The sequence below is a fragment of the Rhinatrema bivittatum genome, chromosome 8 (genome assembly GCF_901001135.1).
Source record: "Rhinatrema bivittatum chromosome 8, aRhiBiv1.1, whole genome shotgun sequence".
Classification (NCBI taxonomy): domain Eukaryota; kingdom Metazoa; phylum Chordata; class Amphibia; order Gymnophiona; family Rhinatrematidae; genus Rhinatrema; species Rhinatrema bivittatum.
In genome coordinates this window covers 142,877,703-142,895,071 of record NC_042622.1, presented here as the reverse complement: position 1 = coordinate 142,895,071, position 17,369 = coordinate 142,877,703, and the positions used below count along the sequence as shown (strand labels likewise).

The following is a 17,369-nucleotide window of genomic DNA, read 5'->3' as shown; positions in this document are numbered from 1 at the left end:
TCAGTCCAGACAGCTGGGTTATGCCTCCCCTCCAGCAGATGGAGTCAGAGAGAAAACTGAAAGCACTCCCTAGATATACTGGTGTGCCACCTGCGATCCTTCAGTATATGTGATATCAAAGCAGAAGTAAGAATCCAGCCATCGCAAAGGCCACCCCCAATAAATTTCCAAAACGTAACTGATTGCAGTTCAACTTAGAGGCCAGATCAAACAGTAACCTCCTTGAAAACAGACAAACAAATAGAACACCAAAGTTGTACAGTCAACATGAAACAATGACAATTGTACAGCTAAAAAACGCTTCATCTGTGGTGTGGATACCAACTGTAATGGAAAAGATAATAATGGAACACGAGCGGACTCCCAGAAAATGTGGGCGGGCGTCTGGACTGATCCATGGTACTACAGGAACGAAAATTAGCAAAGGTAAGAACCTAATTTTCCTTTCCCTGTACGTACCAGGATCAGTCCAGACAGCTGGGATGTACCCAAGCCGCCTCAACTGGGGTGGGACCCTGAGAGTCCCGCTCAAATCACGCTGCTGCCAAACGACTGTGTGGACGGACCACTGACATCCAGGCGATAATGCCTGGCAAACGTATGCCAAGATTTCCAAGTGGCCGCCCTACATATCTCCTGGGAAGAGACCAATTGATTCTCTGCCCACGAAGTCACTTGAGAACGCAACGAATGAGCTTTAAGTCCATCAGGAACAGGCTTACCGCAGCCAAGGTACGTGGACGCAATGGCCCCCTTTAACCAGCGTGCAATCGTAGCCTTGGACGCCTGAAGATCCTTCTTGGGCCCATTCCACAACACGAAAAGGTGATCCGACTTTCTAAAGTCATTGGTAACCTCCAAATAGCGCAGAAGAATTCGGACGTCCAGCCGCCGCAAGTCCTTACCTTGCGAAGACCGCAAGTCCTCTGCTGAAAAAGAAGGTAACTCTACCGTCTGGTTGACATGAAACGCCGAGACCACTTTAGGTAAGAAGGAGGGTACGGTTCGTAAGGAAACTCCCGAATCAGAAATACGCAAAAACAGTTCTCTGCAAGAAAGAGCCTGAAGCTCCGACACTCGACGAGCTGAGGAAATGGCCACAAGAAACACCGTCTTGAGGGTCAGATCCTTCAACGAAGCCGTCTTAATAGGCTCAAACGGGGCCACACACAAGCCACGGAGTACCAAATTCAAGTTCCAGGAAGGACAGGGAAGCCTAAAAGGAGGACGCAAATTTCTAACACCGCGCAAGAAACGAGCTACATCTGGGTGACACGCGAGGGAGGACCCTTCCACCTGACCTCTCAAGCATCCCAGAGCCGCTACCTGGACTCGAAGCGAATTATACGCCAAACCCTTTTTCAGGCCTTCTTGTAAGAACATGAGGATCTGAGGCACGGTCAAACGTCTAGGTGATATATTTAAACCGGCGCACCAATCATGGAAAACCTTCCAGACTCTAGCATAAGCCAGCGTAGTAGAAGACAGATGCGCCCGAAGTAGAGTAGACACCACCGCATCCGAATAACCTCTCTTCTTTAACTGCTTCCGCTCATAAACCAAGCCGCCAGACAAAAGTGATCCGCCAAATCGAAAACTACCGGACCTTGACGCAGGAGATTGGGAAGATGACCCAGCCGTAGAGGACCGTCCACCGCCAGATTGACGAGATCCGCGAACCACGGGCGACGCGGCCATTCCGGAGCCACGAGAATCACCTGACCTTGATGGGACTCTATGCATCGTAACACTTTCCCCACCAGGGGCCATAGTGGAAACACATACAGAAGGATGTGACGGGGCCACGGAAGTACTAGCGCATCCACTCCTTCCGACGCGTGCTCTCTTCTTCGACTGAAGAAACGCGCCGCCTTCGCATTTTTTCGAGTCGCCATTAGGTCCAAGCGCGGAATCCCCCATCGCCGAGTGATGAGACACATCGCCTCTGTCGAGAGCTCCCACTCTCCCGAATCTAGGTGTTGTCGACTGAGGTAGTCCGCTTGAACGTTGTCCACGCCGGCAATGTGGGAGGCCGCGAGGCGCGTCACGTGTCGTTCCGCCCAAGCCATCAACAACGCCGCCTCTGTCGCTACCGCTCGACTTTTGGTGCCTCTTTGTCGATTTATGTACGCCACTGTGGTTGCGTTGTCCGACAGAATGCATAGCGGCCAGCCGCTCACCATGGGAAGGAGGCGACGCAAGGCCAGACGTACCGCTCTGGTCTCCAAGCGGTTTATGGACCAAGTGGACTGGCGCGCCGACCAGGTACCCTGAACAGCTCAGGATTGGCAGACCGCCCCCCAGCCGGAAAGACTGGCATCTGTCGTCACCACCATCCAGGATGGAGGTTCCAGGTCCACTCCCTGGAGCAGGTTGTCTGGATTGAGCCACCAGAAGAGACTGGAGCAGGCCTCCTCCAGCAAAGGGAGTTCCATCCCGTAATCCTCTGATCTGGGATCCCAACGAGATGGAAGTGCTCTTTGTAAAGGCCGCATATGCGCAAAAGCCCATTGCACCATCTCCATAGTAGATACCATATGACCAATGAGCTGTAAATAATCCCAAACCGTGGGAGTCGCGAGAGCCAACAGGCGCCGCACCAGTGCCATGAGATTGAGCATGCGCTGCTGAGGAAGAAAGACCTTGCCCACCAAGGTATCGAACCGAGCGCCCAAAAACTCCAACTGTTGGGTCGGCTCGAGTCCGCTCTTCGCGAAGTTGACTACCCAACCCAACGACTGAAGTTGACGCACTAAGGAGACTGCCCGTTTGCAAGCCGCATGCGACTTTGCCCGGATGAGGCAATCGTCGAGATAGGGGTGCACAAGTACTCCTTGCCGACGGAGAGAGGCCGCGACCACTACGAGAACCTTGGTGAACACTCGCGGCGCGGTGGCCAGTCCGAAGGGGAGGGCACAAAACTGGTAACGGGACCCTAACACCATGAACCTCAGGTATCTTTGATGACGCTCTCGGATTCCGATGTGGAGATAAGCCTCGGTCAAGTCCAAAGAAGCCAAATATTCTCCCTTGTGGACGGCCGCAATAACAGACCTTAGAGTCTCCATCCGAAAGCGAGGCACGCATAAGGCCTTGTTTACTCCCTTGAGATCCAGGATTGGTCTGAAGGTGCCCTCCTTTTTGGGAACCAGAAAGTAAATGGAATACCGACCCGTCCGAAGCTGGTCCAGCGGGACCGGAGTCACTGCCCCCAGAGCCTGTAGGTGAGAGTTTGAGCTATAGCCAGCTGTTTTTCCCACGGACCGCACGGCGACACCATAAAGAGATCCCGGAGGGGACGTACAAAATCCAACTCGTAGCCGTACTGAACCACGTCGAGGACCCATTGATCCGAAGTTATTTTGACCCATTCCTCCCAAAACCGGGACAACCGACCTCCGATAACAGGAACGGAGGAATGGGCCTGCGCACCTTCATTGTGCGGGCTTGCTGGTAGCGAAACTTTGTGAGGAGCCTCCTCGTTGAGGCCTCCTGCCCCGAAAGGAAGGAGACCAGGACTGGGTTCTCGTTGCCTGTTGTCTCTGGGGAAAGGCACCACCTCTTCCCGCACGGAAACGCCTTTGACCCCGAAAGCGAGCCCTAGCATTCCCAAACGCCCGCGATTGACGAGACTTATCCTCCAGCAACTTATATACTTTGTTGTCTCCCAGGTCCTTTATAAGCTGATCTAGCTCCTCACCAAAAAGCAACTTGCCCTTAAAGGGGAAGGAACATAATCTTGCCTTAGAGGTGGCATCCGCCGACCAACGACGGAGCCACAACAACCTCCTAGCTGAAACCGTCGATGACATAATGCGAGCTGAAGTGCGCAACAAATCATATAAGGCATCCGCTGTATAAGCGACCGCAGCTTCCACGCAATTAGCCTGCTCAGCCTCACCCGGAGGAAGCTCCTGCGTGGTCAGCAACTGCTGGACCCATTGCAGGTTGGCCCTCTGCACGAGGCTGCTGCACGCCGCTGCCCGGACACCTAGGGCCGCCACAAAGATACGCTTCAGCAAGATCTCCAGCTTACGGTCCTGGAGATCTTTCAAAGCTATACCACCCGTAACGGGGATAGTCGTATGTTTAACCACAGCCGTGACAGCCGAATCCACCGCCGGTGTCTTTAGGAGCTCCAAGGATTCCTTAGGCAAGGGATATAGCTTTTCCATAGCTCGAGTGACCCTCAGGGAAGACTCTGGCAGCTCCCACTCCTTTGAGACAATCTGTAAAACCTTGTGATGGAATGGGAAAGTCTGAGGGGGGGCCCGAAGCCCTGCCATAGCGATATCCCCTGTAGAAGTGTCAGCGTCCTGGGGGGGGCGCCGTTAGCTCAAGCTCCTGCAGGACATGAAGAATAAGGGAGCTTAACTCCTCCTTGCCGAATAAACGCAGCACCTGGGGGTCATCCCCTTCCACGGGCATCTGTTCGTCCGCCGTCAGCAAATCTGAAGGCTCCTGGGGATTCAGAACAGGTTCCGCGGCCCCTGTGCCCTCAGCCCCCCCCCCCCCCCCCCCCCCCCCCCGCGGGCGGGGAACACTGGCTCCGGAGGACCCTACGCCCAGCGGTTTCCCCTGAGGTAAGGTAGGTTTAGGGACCTTGGGGGGAGAAGGGACCTCTGCCTCCCAACCAGATTCAGCCTGCAAAAAAGCTTTGTGCATTAGAAGCACAAAATCGGAGGAAAAAGGCACAGACCTTTTTAAGTTCTTCTTAATGGATCCCGAGGGAGGAGGGGCTTGAGGGCTTCCCAAATCGGCCGGGGACCGCGGGTTTCGCTCGCTAGGGGAGGGGGGTTTTCCTCCTCTGATGCCTCAGAGTCTGTCTGCCGCGTGGCCAAGATGGCCGCCGCACTCCTCCCCGAGGGAGGAGGGGCCGGAGAACGCCTGATAGAAGCGCCGCGATGCCGCGGTGAAGAAGGCAGCAAAGAATCGCTGCGGGCAGCGCTCGGCCCCCGGGAGGGTCCCTCGTCCCCGGGGAGACATTGGGGACAGAGGCCCTCCCGGGAGAGTCGCGCCCCCGTTCCTGCACAGGCCACAGAGGCCGAAGATCGCGGCATCGCGGGAAGAAAATGGAGCCCCGATGAAAAAAGGCGCCAAAATCGAGGTGAGTAAACCCCTCACCAGCCCAGCGCGCCGGGTGACTGAGCCACCCACTCCGGGGTCCGTAGAGACTCTGGCAGGCACAAAAAAAATCCACTGCCTGTTCCCAACAGGACTGAAGTGGCCCAAACAAAATTTTAAAAGAAACAGCTTTTTTTTTTTTTCTTTTTTAAACCCCCTTCAGGGTTGGGACCCCTGGAATTGGGGGGAGGGTGACCGGCCCACCCGTAAGCTCTCCCCCAGCCTCAAGGACCGTCTAACCCGGGAACTTTCATAGGGCAGTGCCCTATGTGCCTGCCCCACACTGAGCTCAAAACCGCGCTGCGTTCACACAAACACCAACACGAACAGACAGGATAGAGAGAAGAAAGAAACCAAATGATCTTGTCCCTCTATTAAGATTTCCCTTTTTTTTTTTTCCCCAGTACTAACAAACTGACCAGGCCAGGACCGCAGGTTATGCCTCTCAATCTGCTGGAGTCAGAGAATATACTGAAGGATCGCAGGTGGCACACCAGTATATCTAGGGGGTGCTTTCAGTTTTCTCTCTGACTCCATCTGCTGGAGGGGAGGCATAACCCAGCTGTCTGGACTGATCCTGGTACGTACAGGGAAAGTAAAGTTTTTAATTTCTTTTTGAATTTGCTCACACATGGCTCGAGGCGCATGTTGGGAGGCAAGGTGCATGTGTGTGAGAGAGGGAGGGACAGAGGGAGCCTGGGTGAGGGGCAGTACTGAGAATGGGGTCAAACTCTGGGACTGGCGATAGTGTGGAAGGGGTTGAGCCTAGAAGTGGAGGAGAGAGAGAGACTGGCGGGTGGAAGAGTTGGGGGCCTGAGAGGGCAAAGTGGCCAGGGGAGTAGGGAAAGCAAGTGGAAGGGACACAGTGAATTTCTAGGAAAATTCTGCATCTCTCAGTAATAACTTTTTTCTGTATTAATTTAAAATGTAATTCCTTAAAGACTGTCATGTAAATTGTGTTATTTTAACCAATGTAAAGTTTGCAGGATTTTGCAGAATTTTAAGTTTTTGTGCGCAGAATTTTTAATTTTTTTTGCGCAAAATTCCCCCAGGAGCAATACCTCAATGTAAGGATAACATCCAGAAAGAACCAACACAAGTGTTTTTGTTTTCCTCCAGAACCCAAAACATAACCAAAACCTAAACCTATCCATCCACTTCCCCCCCATGTCTAAACCACCTCATGGTTGAGTGGCTCAGAGGCCCATGATTGCTTATGCAAAAAAGAAAACACAAATATAAAATAAAATAAACTTATATACAATCTGATAAATGCCCTACCTTAGTCTAATCTATAACATCCCCAAGCCTTAGACATACATTGCAATTCACTATTAAAATCTAATTTTTGATACCACCAAAGAAAAGATTGAAACCACAGTGAAGTTTGACATGAAAGCTCTATTCTTGGAAACAATCTATCCAGGAAGGTAAAGCAGGATTCTACAGCAAGGTGTAGGAGATAATTTAGAAACTCACCTGGGTCCAATAAGAAGTCCTACAAAGTTTATCTCTGGATATTCATCCTGCGGAATCATCACCTTATCACTTACACGAGTTGCTGGGGGTCTGAAACAAAAAAGTAACTTCTATAACCAATTCTGTACAAGTACATTATGAGTCACCTGGGCCAGGAAGCACCATCCCTCCAGAAGGCAGGCAATTGCTAGGCCTCGCTATCATGGTATGCTAAACAGGTTGGCATCTTTATCACTCACTACACAGACAACCTTTAGTATTTCAATGCCCCAAATCACACTGATGGTGACAACCCGGAATGGTGAAGGTACTGAGGGATCCCTTTAAATGCAGTTTAGTCTTCAACTACCTTAGATCTTACAATGTAAAAGAAAAACAGCCTGTGAGTCAAAGTATAATATACACTACAACCTTTTGTTTTAAAACAGATGAGTGATAAAAACACGCTTGGAAAGTCAACAACAGGAGCATGCCCCTCTCCAGATAGCCACCAATCCATTAAAGTAAAACTTTCAGCAAGCAAGAAGGTGAAATTTGTCTTACCTGATAATTTCCTTTCCTTGGATCTTGCTACACCAAACCGGATGCGTGAGTTTATACCACCCTGCCAAAAGATGGGTACAGAACAATTTTCCAGTGATATCACTGGTATTAGTAACTATGCAGTAAAATGAGACATCAGTATACTGGACGAAAGTGCTTCACTTATTTCAGAAAACTGGTCACGTCCAGATGAGCCAACAAGGAGGCCCCATTCACCTCACCCCTGAAACAGGAGAGAGCCTCTACCTGTACATTCAAGGAGTTAAAGGCCAAAGCTTTATTCAGACCGTCCTGCAAGAGTTCCAGAACAAGTAGAATTTTGACCGGAGTGAGGACACCGTGTTCTTCGCATCAGGCCTCAAATACTCTCCAGACACGCACATTCACTAGGGACGTGGAGAACTTCCAAGCGCAGAGTAAGTTGGACAATTACCACCGCAGAATATCCCCACTTCATCAGACAAGCCCTCTCAAGGACCAGACCGTAAGACAGAACTGAGTAAGATCCCTGTGATCAGAAGAAAGACCTTGCCCCGCCTGGTCTCTAATCGGACTCCCAGATACGCCAAGGACTGGGAAGGTTTTAGGCTGCTCTTGGACAGGTTTACTACCCAATTGAGTTCCTGCAACAAGGAGGAGATCAGCCTGTTGGCCACCAGGAGGCTCTCTTCCACAGACTTGGCCCGAATCAGCCAATTGAAGTATGGGTGCACCAAGATCCCATCTTTCCTCAATGCTGCCACCACGATCATCATAATCTTGGAAAATGTTCTGGGGACAGTGGCTAGGCCAAAGGGCAGCGCCCAAAACGGTTGTCAACCCAGTACCGCAAAACAAACTGTGCTCTTGTCAGAGTGGAATATGTAAGGTAGGCCTCTGATAGGTCCAGGGATGTTAGGAACTCTCCCGATTGTACGGCCATCATCGTGGAGCGTAAGATCTCCATGCAAAAATGAGTCACTCTTGAGGTCATGGATGGGATGAAAGGAACCTTCTTTCTTGGTTACAACAAAATAAAATGGAATAAAGCCCCATATTTTCCTGGGGTGTAGGTACTGGGATCGCAGCCCTCATCCTGAGGAGTCTTAGAAGCGTAATCTCCACTGCCTGCTTCTTGTGCTGGGAGTGGCAAGGAGACATCATGAACACGTCCCAAGGAGTGCTGTGAAATTCCAGTACATATCTGTCTCGTATGACTTCCAATGCCCATTTGTCTGAAGTGATCTCGACCCACCGTTGGTAAAAATGAGACAGATGACACCCCTAGCTCCTCATCTTGAAGGTAGGTCGGTAAAATTTAATTGGGGTGTTCGGGATGAGCCTGACCCTCTCTTGGGCTGCCACATACAAAAGGACTGAGACCTCAAATGTCGAATTTCTGCAGGGCCAAAACCTCTGGGAGCCCCTGGAATGACCCTTCATGGGCGAGGGGTGGTGTAACTGCTTCCTCTTGTCTTCTGGTAAACAGAGAACTGGAGATTCGCCCCATTTACTGACCAGCGTTTCCAGCTTGATCCTGAATAGGAGTGATCCTTTAAAAGGCATCTTAGTAAGATTAGCTTTGGAGGCTGCACCAAGTTGACCAATTGCGTAGCCATAGCTGTCTGGTCGCCACCACTGAAGCCACTCCTCTAGCTGAAGTAGACAATCAGAACTCACGTCTGCTAAAACTGCAGCCACAAGTTCCATAACTGCTCTGGAATTCACTCCCAGAATCATTCACCTCCTGAGAGAAGTAGACACGAACCAGCCACCAGAGAACAAGAAGCAATCTGTAAGGTCATTGCTACTGCGTCAAAGGCTTAAGGATAGACTCAGTCTGTCTATGATGTGCATCCTTTAAGGCCGCTCCTCCCTCAACTGGGATAGTTTGCTTAAAGACTGCACAGTGCATCCACTTTAGGAAAATGCAAACATTCTCTTACCACCAGGTCCAGAGGGTATAGAGCTTCCAACGCTCAGCCCCCTTTAAAAACTTGCTTCTGGGGCATCCCATTCCAGATCAATCAACTCCTGGATGGCATTCACAGGAAAAATATTAAGCTTTTTCACAGGGAAATCAGAATGGGATTATTCTTTGGTTTGGTCATAGAATCCACCCCAGGAACTCCCAACATAGAAACATAGAAATGACGGCAGAAGAAGACCAAACGGCCCATCCAGTCTGCCCAGCAAGCTTCACACGTTTTTTTCTCTCATACTTATCTGTTTCTCTTAGCTCTTGGTTCTATTTCCCTTCCACCCCCACCATTGAAATATCTAGCTTGATTAGTTAGGGGTAGTAGGGGTAGTAACCGCCGCAATAAGCAAGCTACACCCATGCTTATTTGTTTTACCCAACTATGTTATACAGTCCTTATTGGTTGTTTTTCTTCTCCCCTGCTGTTGAAGCAGGGAGCTATGCTGGATATGCATCGAAAGTGAAGTATCGGACACAATTGGTTTGGGGTAGTAACCGCCGTAACAAGCCAGCTACTCCCCGCTTTGTGAGTGCGAACCCTTTTTTCTTCTCCCCTGCCGTTGAAGCAGAGAACTATGCTGTATATGCATTGAAGGTGAAGCATCAGGCTTATTTGGTTTGGGGTAGTAACCGCCGTAACAAGCCAGCTACTCCCCTCTTTGTGAGTGTAAATCCATTTTTCCACATTTCCTCTTGCTGTTGAAGCTTAGAGCGATGTTGGAGTCACAGTAAGCATGTGTATGTTTATTGAATAAGGGTATTGTCTCCAGGCAGTAGCTGTCATTCTGGCGAGTCACCCACTCTTCATTGGCGGCCTCTTGACTTTATGGATCCACAGTGTTTATCCCACGCCCCTTTGAAGTCCTTCACAGTTCTGGTCTTCACCACATCCTCCGGAAGGGCATTCCAGGCGTCCACCACCCTCTCCGTGAAGAAATACTTCCTAACATTGGTTCTGAATCTTCCTCCCTGGAGCTTCAAATCGTGACCCCTGGTTCTGCTGATTTTTTTCCTACGGAACAGGTTTGTCGTTGTCTTTGGATCATTAAAACCTTTCAAGTATCTGAAAGTCTGTATCATATCACCTCTGCTCCTCCTTTCCTCCAGGGTGTACATATTTAGATTCTTCAATCTCTCCTCGTACGTCATGCGATGAAGATCCTCCACCTTCTTGGTCGCCCTTCTCTGTACCACTTCCATCTTGTCTTTGTCTTTTTGTAGATACGGTCTCCAGAACTGAACACAGTACTCCAGGTGAGGCCTCACCAAGGACCTGTACAAGGGAATAATCACTTCCCTTTTCTTACTCGATATTCCTCTCTCTATGCAGCCCAGCATTCTTCTGGCTTTTGCTATCGCCTTGTCGCATTGTTTCGCAGACTTCATATCATTAGACACTATCACCCCAAGGTCCCTCTCCTGCTCCGTGCACATCAGCTTTTCCCCCCCCCATCGAATACAGTTCATTCGGATTTCCACTCCCCATATGCATGACTTTGCGCTTCTTGGCATTGAATCTGAGCTGCCATATCTTCGACCACTCTTCCAGTTTCCTTAGATCCCGTCTCATTCTCTCCACTCCTTCCGGCGTGTCCACTCTGTTGCTGATCTTCATGTCATCCGCAAAAAGACAAACCTTACCTTCTATCCCGTCCGCAATGTCGCTCACAAAGATATTGAACAGGACCGGTCCCAACACCGATCCTTGCGGTGTTGGGAGCACTTAAAACCGCTCTCTCTTCAGAGAAGGTTCCATTTACCATCACACATTGTCTTCTGTCCGTCAGCCAATTTGCAATCCAGGTCACCACCTCGGCCCTCACTGCTAAGCTTCTCGTTTTATTAACCAGTCTCTTGTGCGGAACCGTATCAAAAGCTTTGCTGAAATCCAAGTATATGATATCAAGCGCTCTTCCTCGATCCAATTCCTTGGTTACCCAGTCAAAAAAGTTAATCAGATTTGTCTGACAGGATCTTCCCCTGGTGAATCCATGTTGCCTCTGGTCTTTAGGGACTGGGAAACTAGGGCAGGCAATTATAGTCTCTATGAAAGAACTGTAACATGGTCCGATACTGTTCCAACCATGGGGGAATTTCCCCATCTTCCAAAGAATCTAGATCCTCATCTTCATCTGTGCCATAAGGGAGGAACCTGGCTTAGCAAAGTCTGAGGTGGCCAACTCTCCTTGGGCTTCCTCATAGTGCAGACATACATTGCAATCCAGGTGAGGCTGTGAAGCCTTAACATGACAAGCAATGCGGAGAGCAATGCGCTTAGGTTTCCTTAGTTGCCAGCACCATTGGCAGCGGTAGCTGTGCATTCAATCAGCTTGTGCTTAAAATTTATGCGCACATATTTCAAGTATCCAGGCGTGGCGAGATGCACACAGTCCATGCACACAGCTCTTCCTGTAGCGAACGCTTTCAAAGTTGTGCTCATAGGGACACGTGCCATTACGTACACTGTGCACACTGACATCCTAGGGGCAACACGGCATGCAAAGAAAACACGCACAAGATGGTGCCGCTGTGGCCTACCATACGGTGTGCTGACCACGTCTATAGTGGGGCCTAGCCCAGACTGCTGTTCAACCTGTTCGGAAGCTCAATTCCCCTTATCCCAACAGGAGCGGGAACAAAGTTAAATCATGTGGCTGCTTTATAAATATCTATAGGATCATAGTCCCAGCCTCTGCCCACGATGAAAGTATGCACCTCTTGTGGAATGGGCTCTAATATCTGGATCCTTACTACCCCCTCAATGTATATGATGTAGTAATTGTTTCCTTAATCCATCTTGCTAAAGTAGTTTAGTTGCTGCTTCAGCTTTGCTTGGTCATCTAAATAAATTTCTGATTTTCTAAATAAACTGTACTAATTTTTTTAATCTCTTTAGTAAATTAAAAAAAAAAGTGTTCACAGCATGAACAACATTCTTGCACCACAGTCGTGTGCTAGCCTGATTTTGTCCACTTGTGCATTCAGTTGTGTAAAAGCGATGTTCCACAACTACTGTTTTTTCTTTCAGTTTCATGAACGTTTATTCATGTTTTCTTTAATTTTTCTCTTTTTTTTCAGCTTCTCAGGTTAAAAAAAAGACCAAAAAACAAGTAAAATGTATTCGCAATGTCAAAATCCTCAACTAAAGAGGAACACGCACCGCTAAACGGTCGCAGGAACGCTGATAACACCATGTCTCAAAAAGCTTCCACACTCTCACATAGGCCATAGCGGTGGCTGGACATCTCGCCTGTAGGAGGATGAAAATGACTTATTCTGAATAACCCCTCAAGCATAATCGTCGCCTCTCAAAAGCCAAGCCGCGAGAAGCGATCCTCCCGATCTGAAAATATGGGCCCTTGACGGAGCAAATGCGTTAGATGAGCCAGCTGAAGTGGACCCTCTAGAGCCAAGCGTACCAGATCCACAAACCACGGACAACGTGGCCATTCCGGCGCCACCAGAATCACTCTTCCCAGGTGCCGCTCTATGCGACGGAGAAGCCGACCTATGAGGGGCCAGGGCGGGAAGGCATACAACAGAATCGCCGTGAGCCAAGGACACACGAGAAAATCTATGCCCACCGATCCCTGTTCTCGGCGACGGCTGAAAAAACAAACTGTTTTTGCGTTTGCCATCAGATCCAGCTGAGGAGTTCCCCATCTGGTGCAAATGAGATTCCACGCCTCGAGAGATAGTTCCCATTCCCCCTGGGTCTAGTTGCTGACTGCTGAGATAATCGGCTTGCACATTCTCTATTCCCGCAACATAGGATGCGGCAATGCCCTCGAGATGGCGCTCCGCCCAGATGAACAGAAGACATGCCTCCAGTGCTACGGCGGGACTTGAGTCCCACCTTGCCGGTTGATGTACGCCACCATCGTCGCATTGTCCGAGAAGACTCGCACCATTCTGCCCTGGATCCAGCAAGGTATTAAATTGTGCTCAGAGATAAATAAACTTCTGAGTGGGTTCCAACTGACTCTTCTGCACATTGATTACCCAACCTAGGGATCGTAATGTGAACATCACCATGTGCACTGATCTCTCGCAGTCCAGAGACTTCGTGCAAATCAACCAGTCGTCCAGGTATGGATGGACCAAGATTCCCTCCTGATGAAGGAAGGCCGCCACCACCACCTTGGTGAACGTGCGAGGAGCTGTTGCGAGACAAAATGGGAGGGCTCGAAATTGGAAGTGTCGTCCCAAGACCTTGAATTGCAGAAACCTCTGGTGATTCAGCTAGATCAGAATGTGTAAATACGCCTCCGTGAGATCCAGAGAAGCGAGAAACTCCCTTTTCGAACTGCGGCCATCAATGTCCTCAGGGTTTCCATGTGAAAGCGAGGAACCCGAAGGCAACGGTTTACCTTCTGCAGATCGAGGATGGGCCAAAACGTGCCCTCCTTCTTGGGGACCACAAAGTACAGACCTCGTCCCTGTTGAGCCTCCGGAACTGGGACAATAGCTTTGAGCTCGAGAAGTCGTTGTAGAGTCACCCGGACCGCCTCTCGCTTGACACTTTACGCCACTCGGGACTCCACAAAAACCTCCCGGACCTGGCGCGAGAACTCCAGTGTATACCAGTCTTTGATCAGGTCTAAGACCCAGCGGTCTGATGTAATTCTTGCCCATTCTGTGTAAAAGTTGGATAATCTGCCGTCGACAATGTCGACGACGGAATGGGTGCTCGTGGCTTCATTGGGGGTTTTTATTACTTCCTGCACCAAGATGTCCCGAATTTCTTCCGGGTCGGCGACGCCCTCGAAAGGACTGCTGGCACCCCGAAGCAGGTTTAGAAGCAGGAGGTGTGGAGTATCTACCCGCTCTGAAGCGGCAAGAGTCCCGAAACCTAGCTCGAGAAGGGAAGACCTTTTATCTTCTGGCAACCGATTGCCCTTGGATTTGGCAAGCAGCTTTACTAGCTGATCCAGATCCTCCCCAAACATTAGCTTGCCCTTAAAGGGTAGATTACAAAGCTGGGACTTGGAGAAGAAATCTGCCGCCCAATTTCACAGCCAGAGGAGACGCCGCACTGACACCAGGACACCATACTCTTTTTCAGAGGTCCTCACCAGATCATACAAAGCATCTACAACATAAGCAATGCCTGCTTCTAGGCGGGCGGACTACAGAGCCCCACTGTCACCCGTACTGGCCCCGGCAGCAGACAGGTCCTCTGCATGAGGCTAGCGCAAACCACCGCTCAAAGGCTTAGTTCGGCAACATCAAATGCTCGCCTTCAACTGGATCTCCAGCTTGCGGTCCTGCATATCCTTAAGGGCAGCCACCCCAGCAACCAGGATAGTGGTCTTTTTCGTGACTGCTGAGACCACTGCGTCCACCTTTAGAATCTTCAGTAAATCCAAAATATCAGACGATAACGGGTACAGTTTCGCCATAGCTCTGCCCACCTTCAAGCCGGAATCTCCCACTCCCGGGTCATTAGTTTGCGAAACTTCTTAGGCAGAGGAAAAGATGTTGTGGGACCCCTAATGCCGTCGAGGACTGGATTGATGCCCTCGTTGTCAGACGTCTTGAGAAGCCTTAAGTCCCAGAACTTCAAGGACCTGGGGAATAAGGGGTCTTAACTCATCCCGCTTGAACACACTCACCACACCGGGGTCATCCCTCTCCACAGGAGGGTCATCTGGCTCATCCGATCATCAGTATCCACATCAGCCAGATCCGGCCGCAGATCCGGGTCTGCCGCCCCTACTACCCCAGAAGCTGGCGTCGCCCCAGACCATGGGATCGGATCACACATACCCTGGGGAGAATCCCCTGTGGGGTGAGCCAATCAGAGAGGCGCTGACGAGGGTCTGTTCCCCGACCTCTTTTCTCAGGCAGGTCCGAACCTGCCTCCAGGCAACCGGGCCGCTGGGGGTGATATCATCAGTTCCCCCGGTGAGGTCTTCCCTTACCGGGGCTAGAACAGGCGGAGAATCCTCTTCCCGCGAAGCAGAGACAGACTGAGGCAAGAAGCCCTGAAGAGCCCTCTAACCCCGGGGAACAAGCTGCGCATAATGAGGCCGCATCTAACGCCTGGCCGTGTGACCCACATGCGTGGCAGGCCTGCGATTCTGTTTTCGCTCCCAACCACAGCAGCGCGCCGATAGTCTGAAGTGAGAAACAAACTTTTCGTGCTGCAGGCTAAGAGACTACCGGCTGAGGAGGAAAAAACCGCACGCAGCCGTGCCGCGGGAAAGGAGCCTGTCTATAGTGAAATCGCAAGGCCCTTAGCAGGGAAGCAGCGAGTAAACGAGGTACACGTAGAAAAACTCACCTTTGCCCTCAGAAAACGACCCAGAACCCCGGGAGCTGAGGAGAACACTGCTGACAGCTTCCCCAGCCGGCCATAAAAGACTAGGTCCCTCCTGCACCTCTCCTTTCCTCAGCACTGAAGACTGTCAGTCAGCTGCAGTGAGAACAGCTCTTTTTTTTTTTTTTAATTTAACTTTACCAAGACACAAGAAAAGCTGTTGCAGGAGACAAGGGAGCAGCTGCAGCAGAGACGGTGGTGAGTAGCCAGGAGCCCCTGGTCAGACACCGAACTGTGGCAGGCGAAACCCTGACAGGAATATCCAATTCCCCAGATGCCTGGCTTCTACTGAGGAATGGCCCACGAAGGCGCCCAACACCTCAGGATGCGACTGTAAACCAAAAAATTAAATTCAAACTAAATAAAAAATATAACTAAAGACTGCAGGTGTGCATCTGTACCACCCGCTGGAGTCAGAGAAATACTGAGTGACTGCAGGTGGCACTCGTTATGTAGCAGTGCCCCAAGTTCTAATTGTTCTCTGACTCCACCTGCTGGTAGGGATACACAACCCACTTTTCTGAACTGATCTGGGTATGTTCAGGAAGATGGTGTTTTTGAGTCCAAATATTCTACATCTTGAAGGGGCCAGGTGGTGTTTGACCTCTGCCAATAGTTCAAGCAGATACTTTATATGCTACCTTAACTGAAGGTGGCTTTGATCAGAATGCACATTCCAGCAGCCCTGAGAGCATTTGACATTTGAACACCCTGTAGTGATATGGTCAGAAAGCTAACTTAATACAGTGTGCCCTAATTGGCCTGGAGACAGAACTCACCCTGAGGGTTCTGGAACTCTCCAGTCTCAGCTGGGAGTACAGAGGGAACAGATCACTGCATGGAGGCCCTGTTCAACTCCCTGTAGACAGCCTTTTCCTGACCTCCCCAGGCACTAGTAAGGGAGTAAGAAGCGTTTAGCTAGTTTCCACTGTTTTTTTTTTGTTTGTAATTATTTGTATTAGATTTTTTATTACAATGTCAATGCAACTTTAACAGGTATTTTATCAACATAGTAACTCTAAACCAATTGAGCAGAATCTCATACTTGCAGCTGAACTGTCCCTACCCTCCCTTCCCTCTCCCTCCCCAGCTTGGATCGAACAGAAAAAAAAATAGTAAATATTTAGGAACTGTCCAATGTTGAGTAATACGATGTAAAATTTAAAGTTTAAGGATCGAAGTTTAAATGTTTAAAGTTTGAGTGATGGTAGCATCTACAGCAGAGGGCAGCGCCCGCACAAAAGATGACCAAGTGGTCTTGAATAGCGCTTGTTTCTTCCTTGAGCTGGTCGGCATCGATTTTCTTTAGTTTCTACTGTTTAATTCTTGTTGTGTTACCCGTTTGTTTGCAGTTAAAATCTTTTATCCATTTAGTGTTCCTACTTTTTTTTTTTTATTAATCTTAGTTTATTAGCTCTGCCTGTCTTGGACTGACTAAAGATCCTGGATTGTGTATATCTGGTCTGTGGTTTTATTTCTAGGAATTGTGTGACCCTTGGTTGTGAGGAGTCTCAGTGTCCTTAGAAACCATCAGGGGATAACCTGCAGGTAGGGAACATGCCCAAAGGCAAGCAGAAACCCAGTTGGCAGGTGGGTGGTTGCCAGTATAGAAGCACATGTGCTGGTGGGCCCATGCAGTGCTTAGCAGGATCCTCCAAGTGGCCACTGGGATACTCTGCATGGGCATAAGGGGTGATGTTGCCATGTTACGTGACAGACCTCTGTTCTTTCCATTACCACAGCAAAGGAAAATTAGTTTCTTACCTGATAATTTTCTTTCCTGTAGTACCACGGATCAGTCCAGACTCCTGGGTTTGGCCCCCTCTCTAGCAGACAGAGCAGTTACCATAACAATGCTCTGCCTATAAATAGAATGGTGCCACCTACAGTCCAGCAGTATCTCTCATCAAAACCTCTTGAACTATGTACAATAACCCTTTA

At 49.8% G+C, this 17,369-nt stretch overlaps 1 protein-coding gene across 1 annotated transcript in view; it reads right to left on the bottom strand.

Moving 5' to 3' along the window:
* SF1 (splicing factor 1) overlaps positions 1 to 17,369 on the bottom strand; it is a 218,213-nt gene that overhangs the window by 179,855 nt on the left and 20,989 nt on the right. Inside the window, exon 5 of the mRNA XM_029611672.1 lies at positions 6,604 to 6,693. Within this exon, the coding sequence (XP_029467532.1) occupies positions 6,604 to 6,693 (90 nt within the window). The remainder of the gene's footprint in view (positions 1 to 6,603; positions 6,694 to 17,369) is intronic.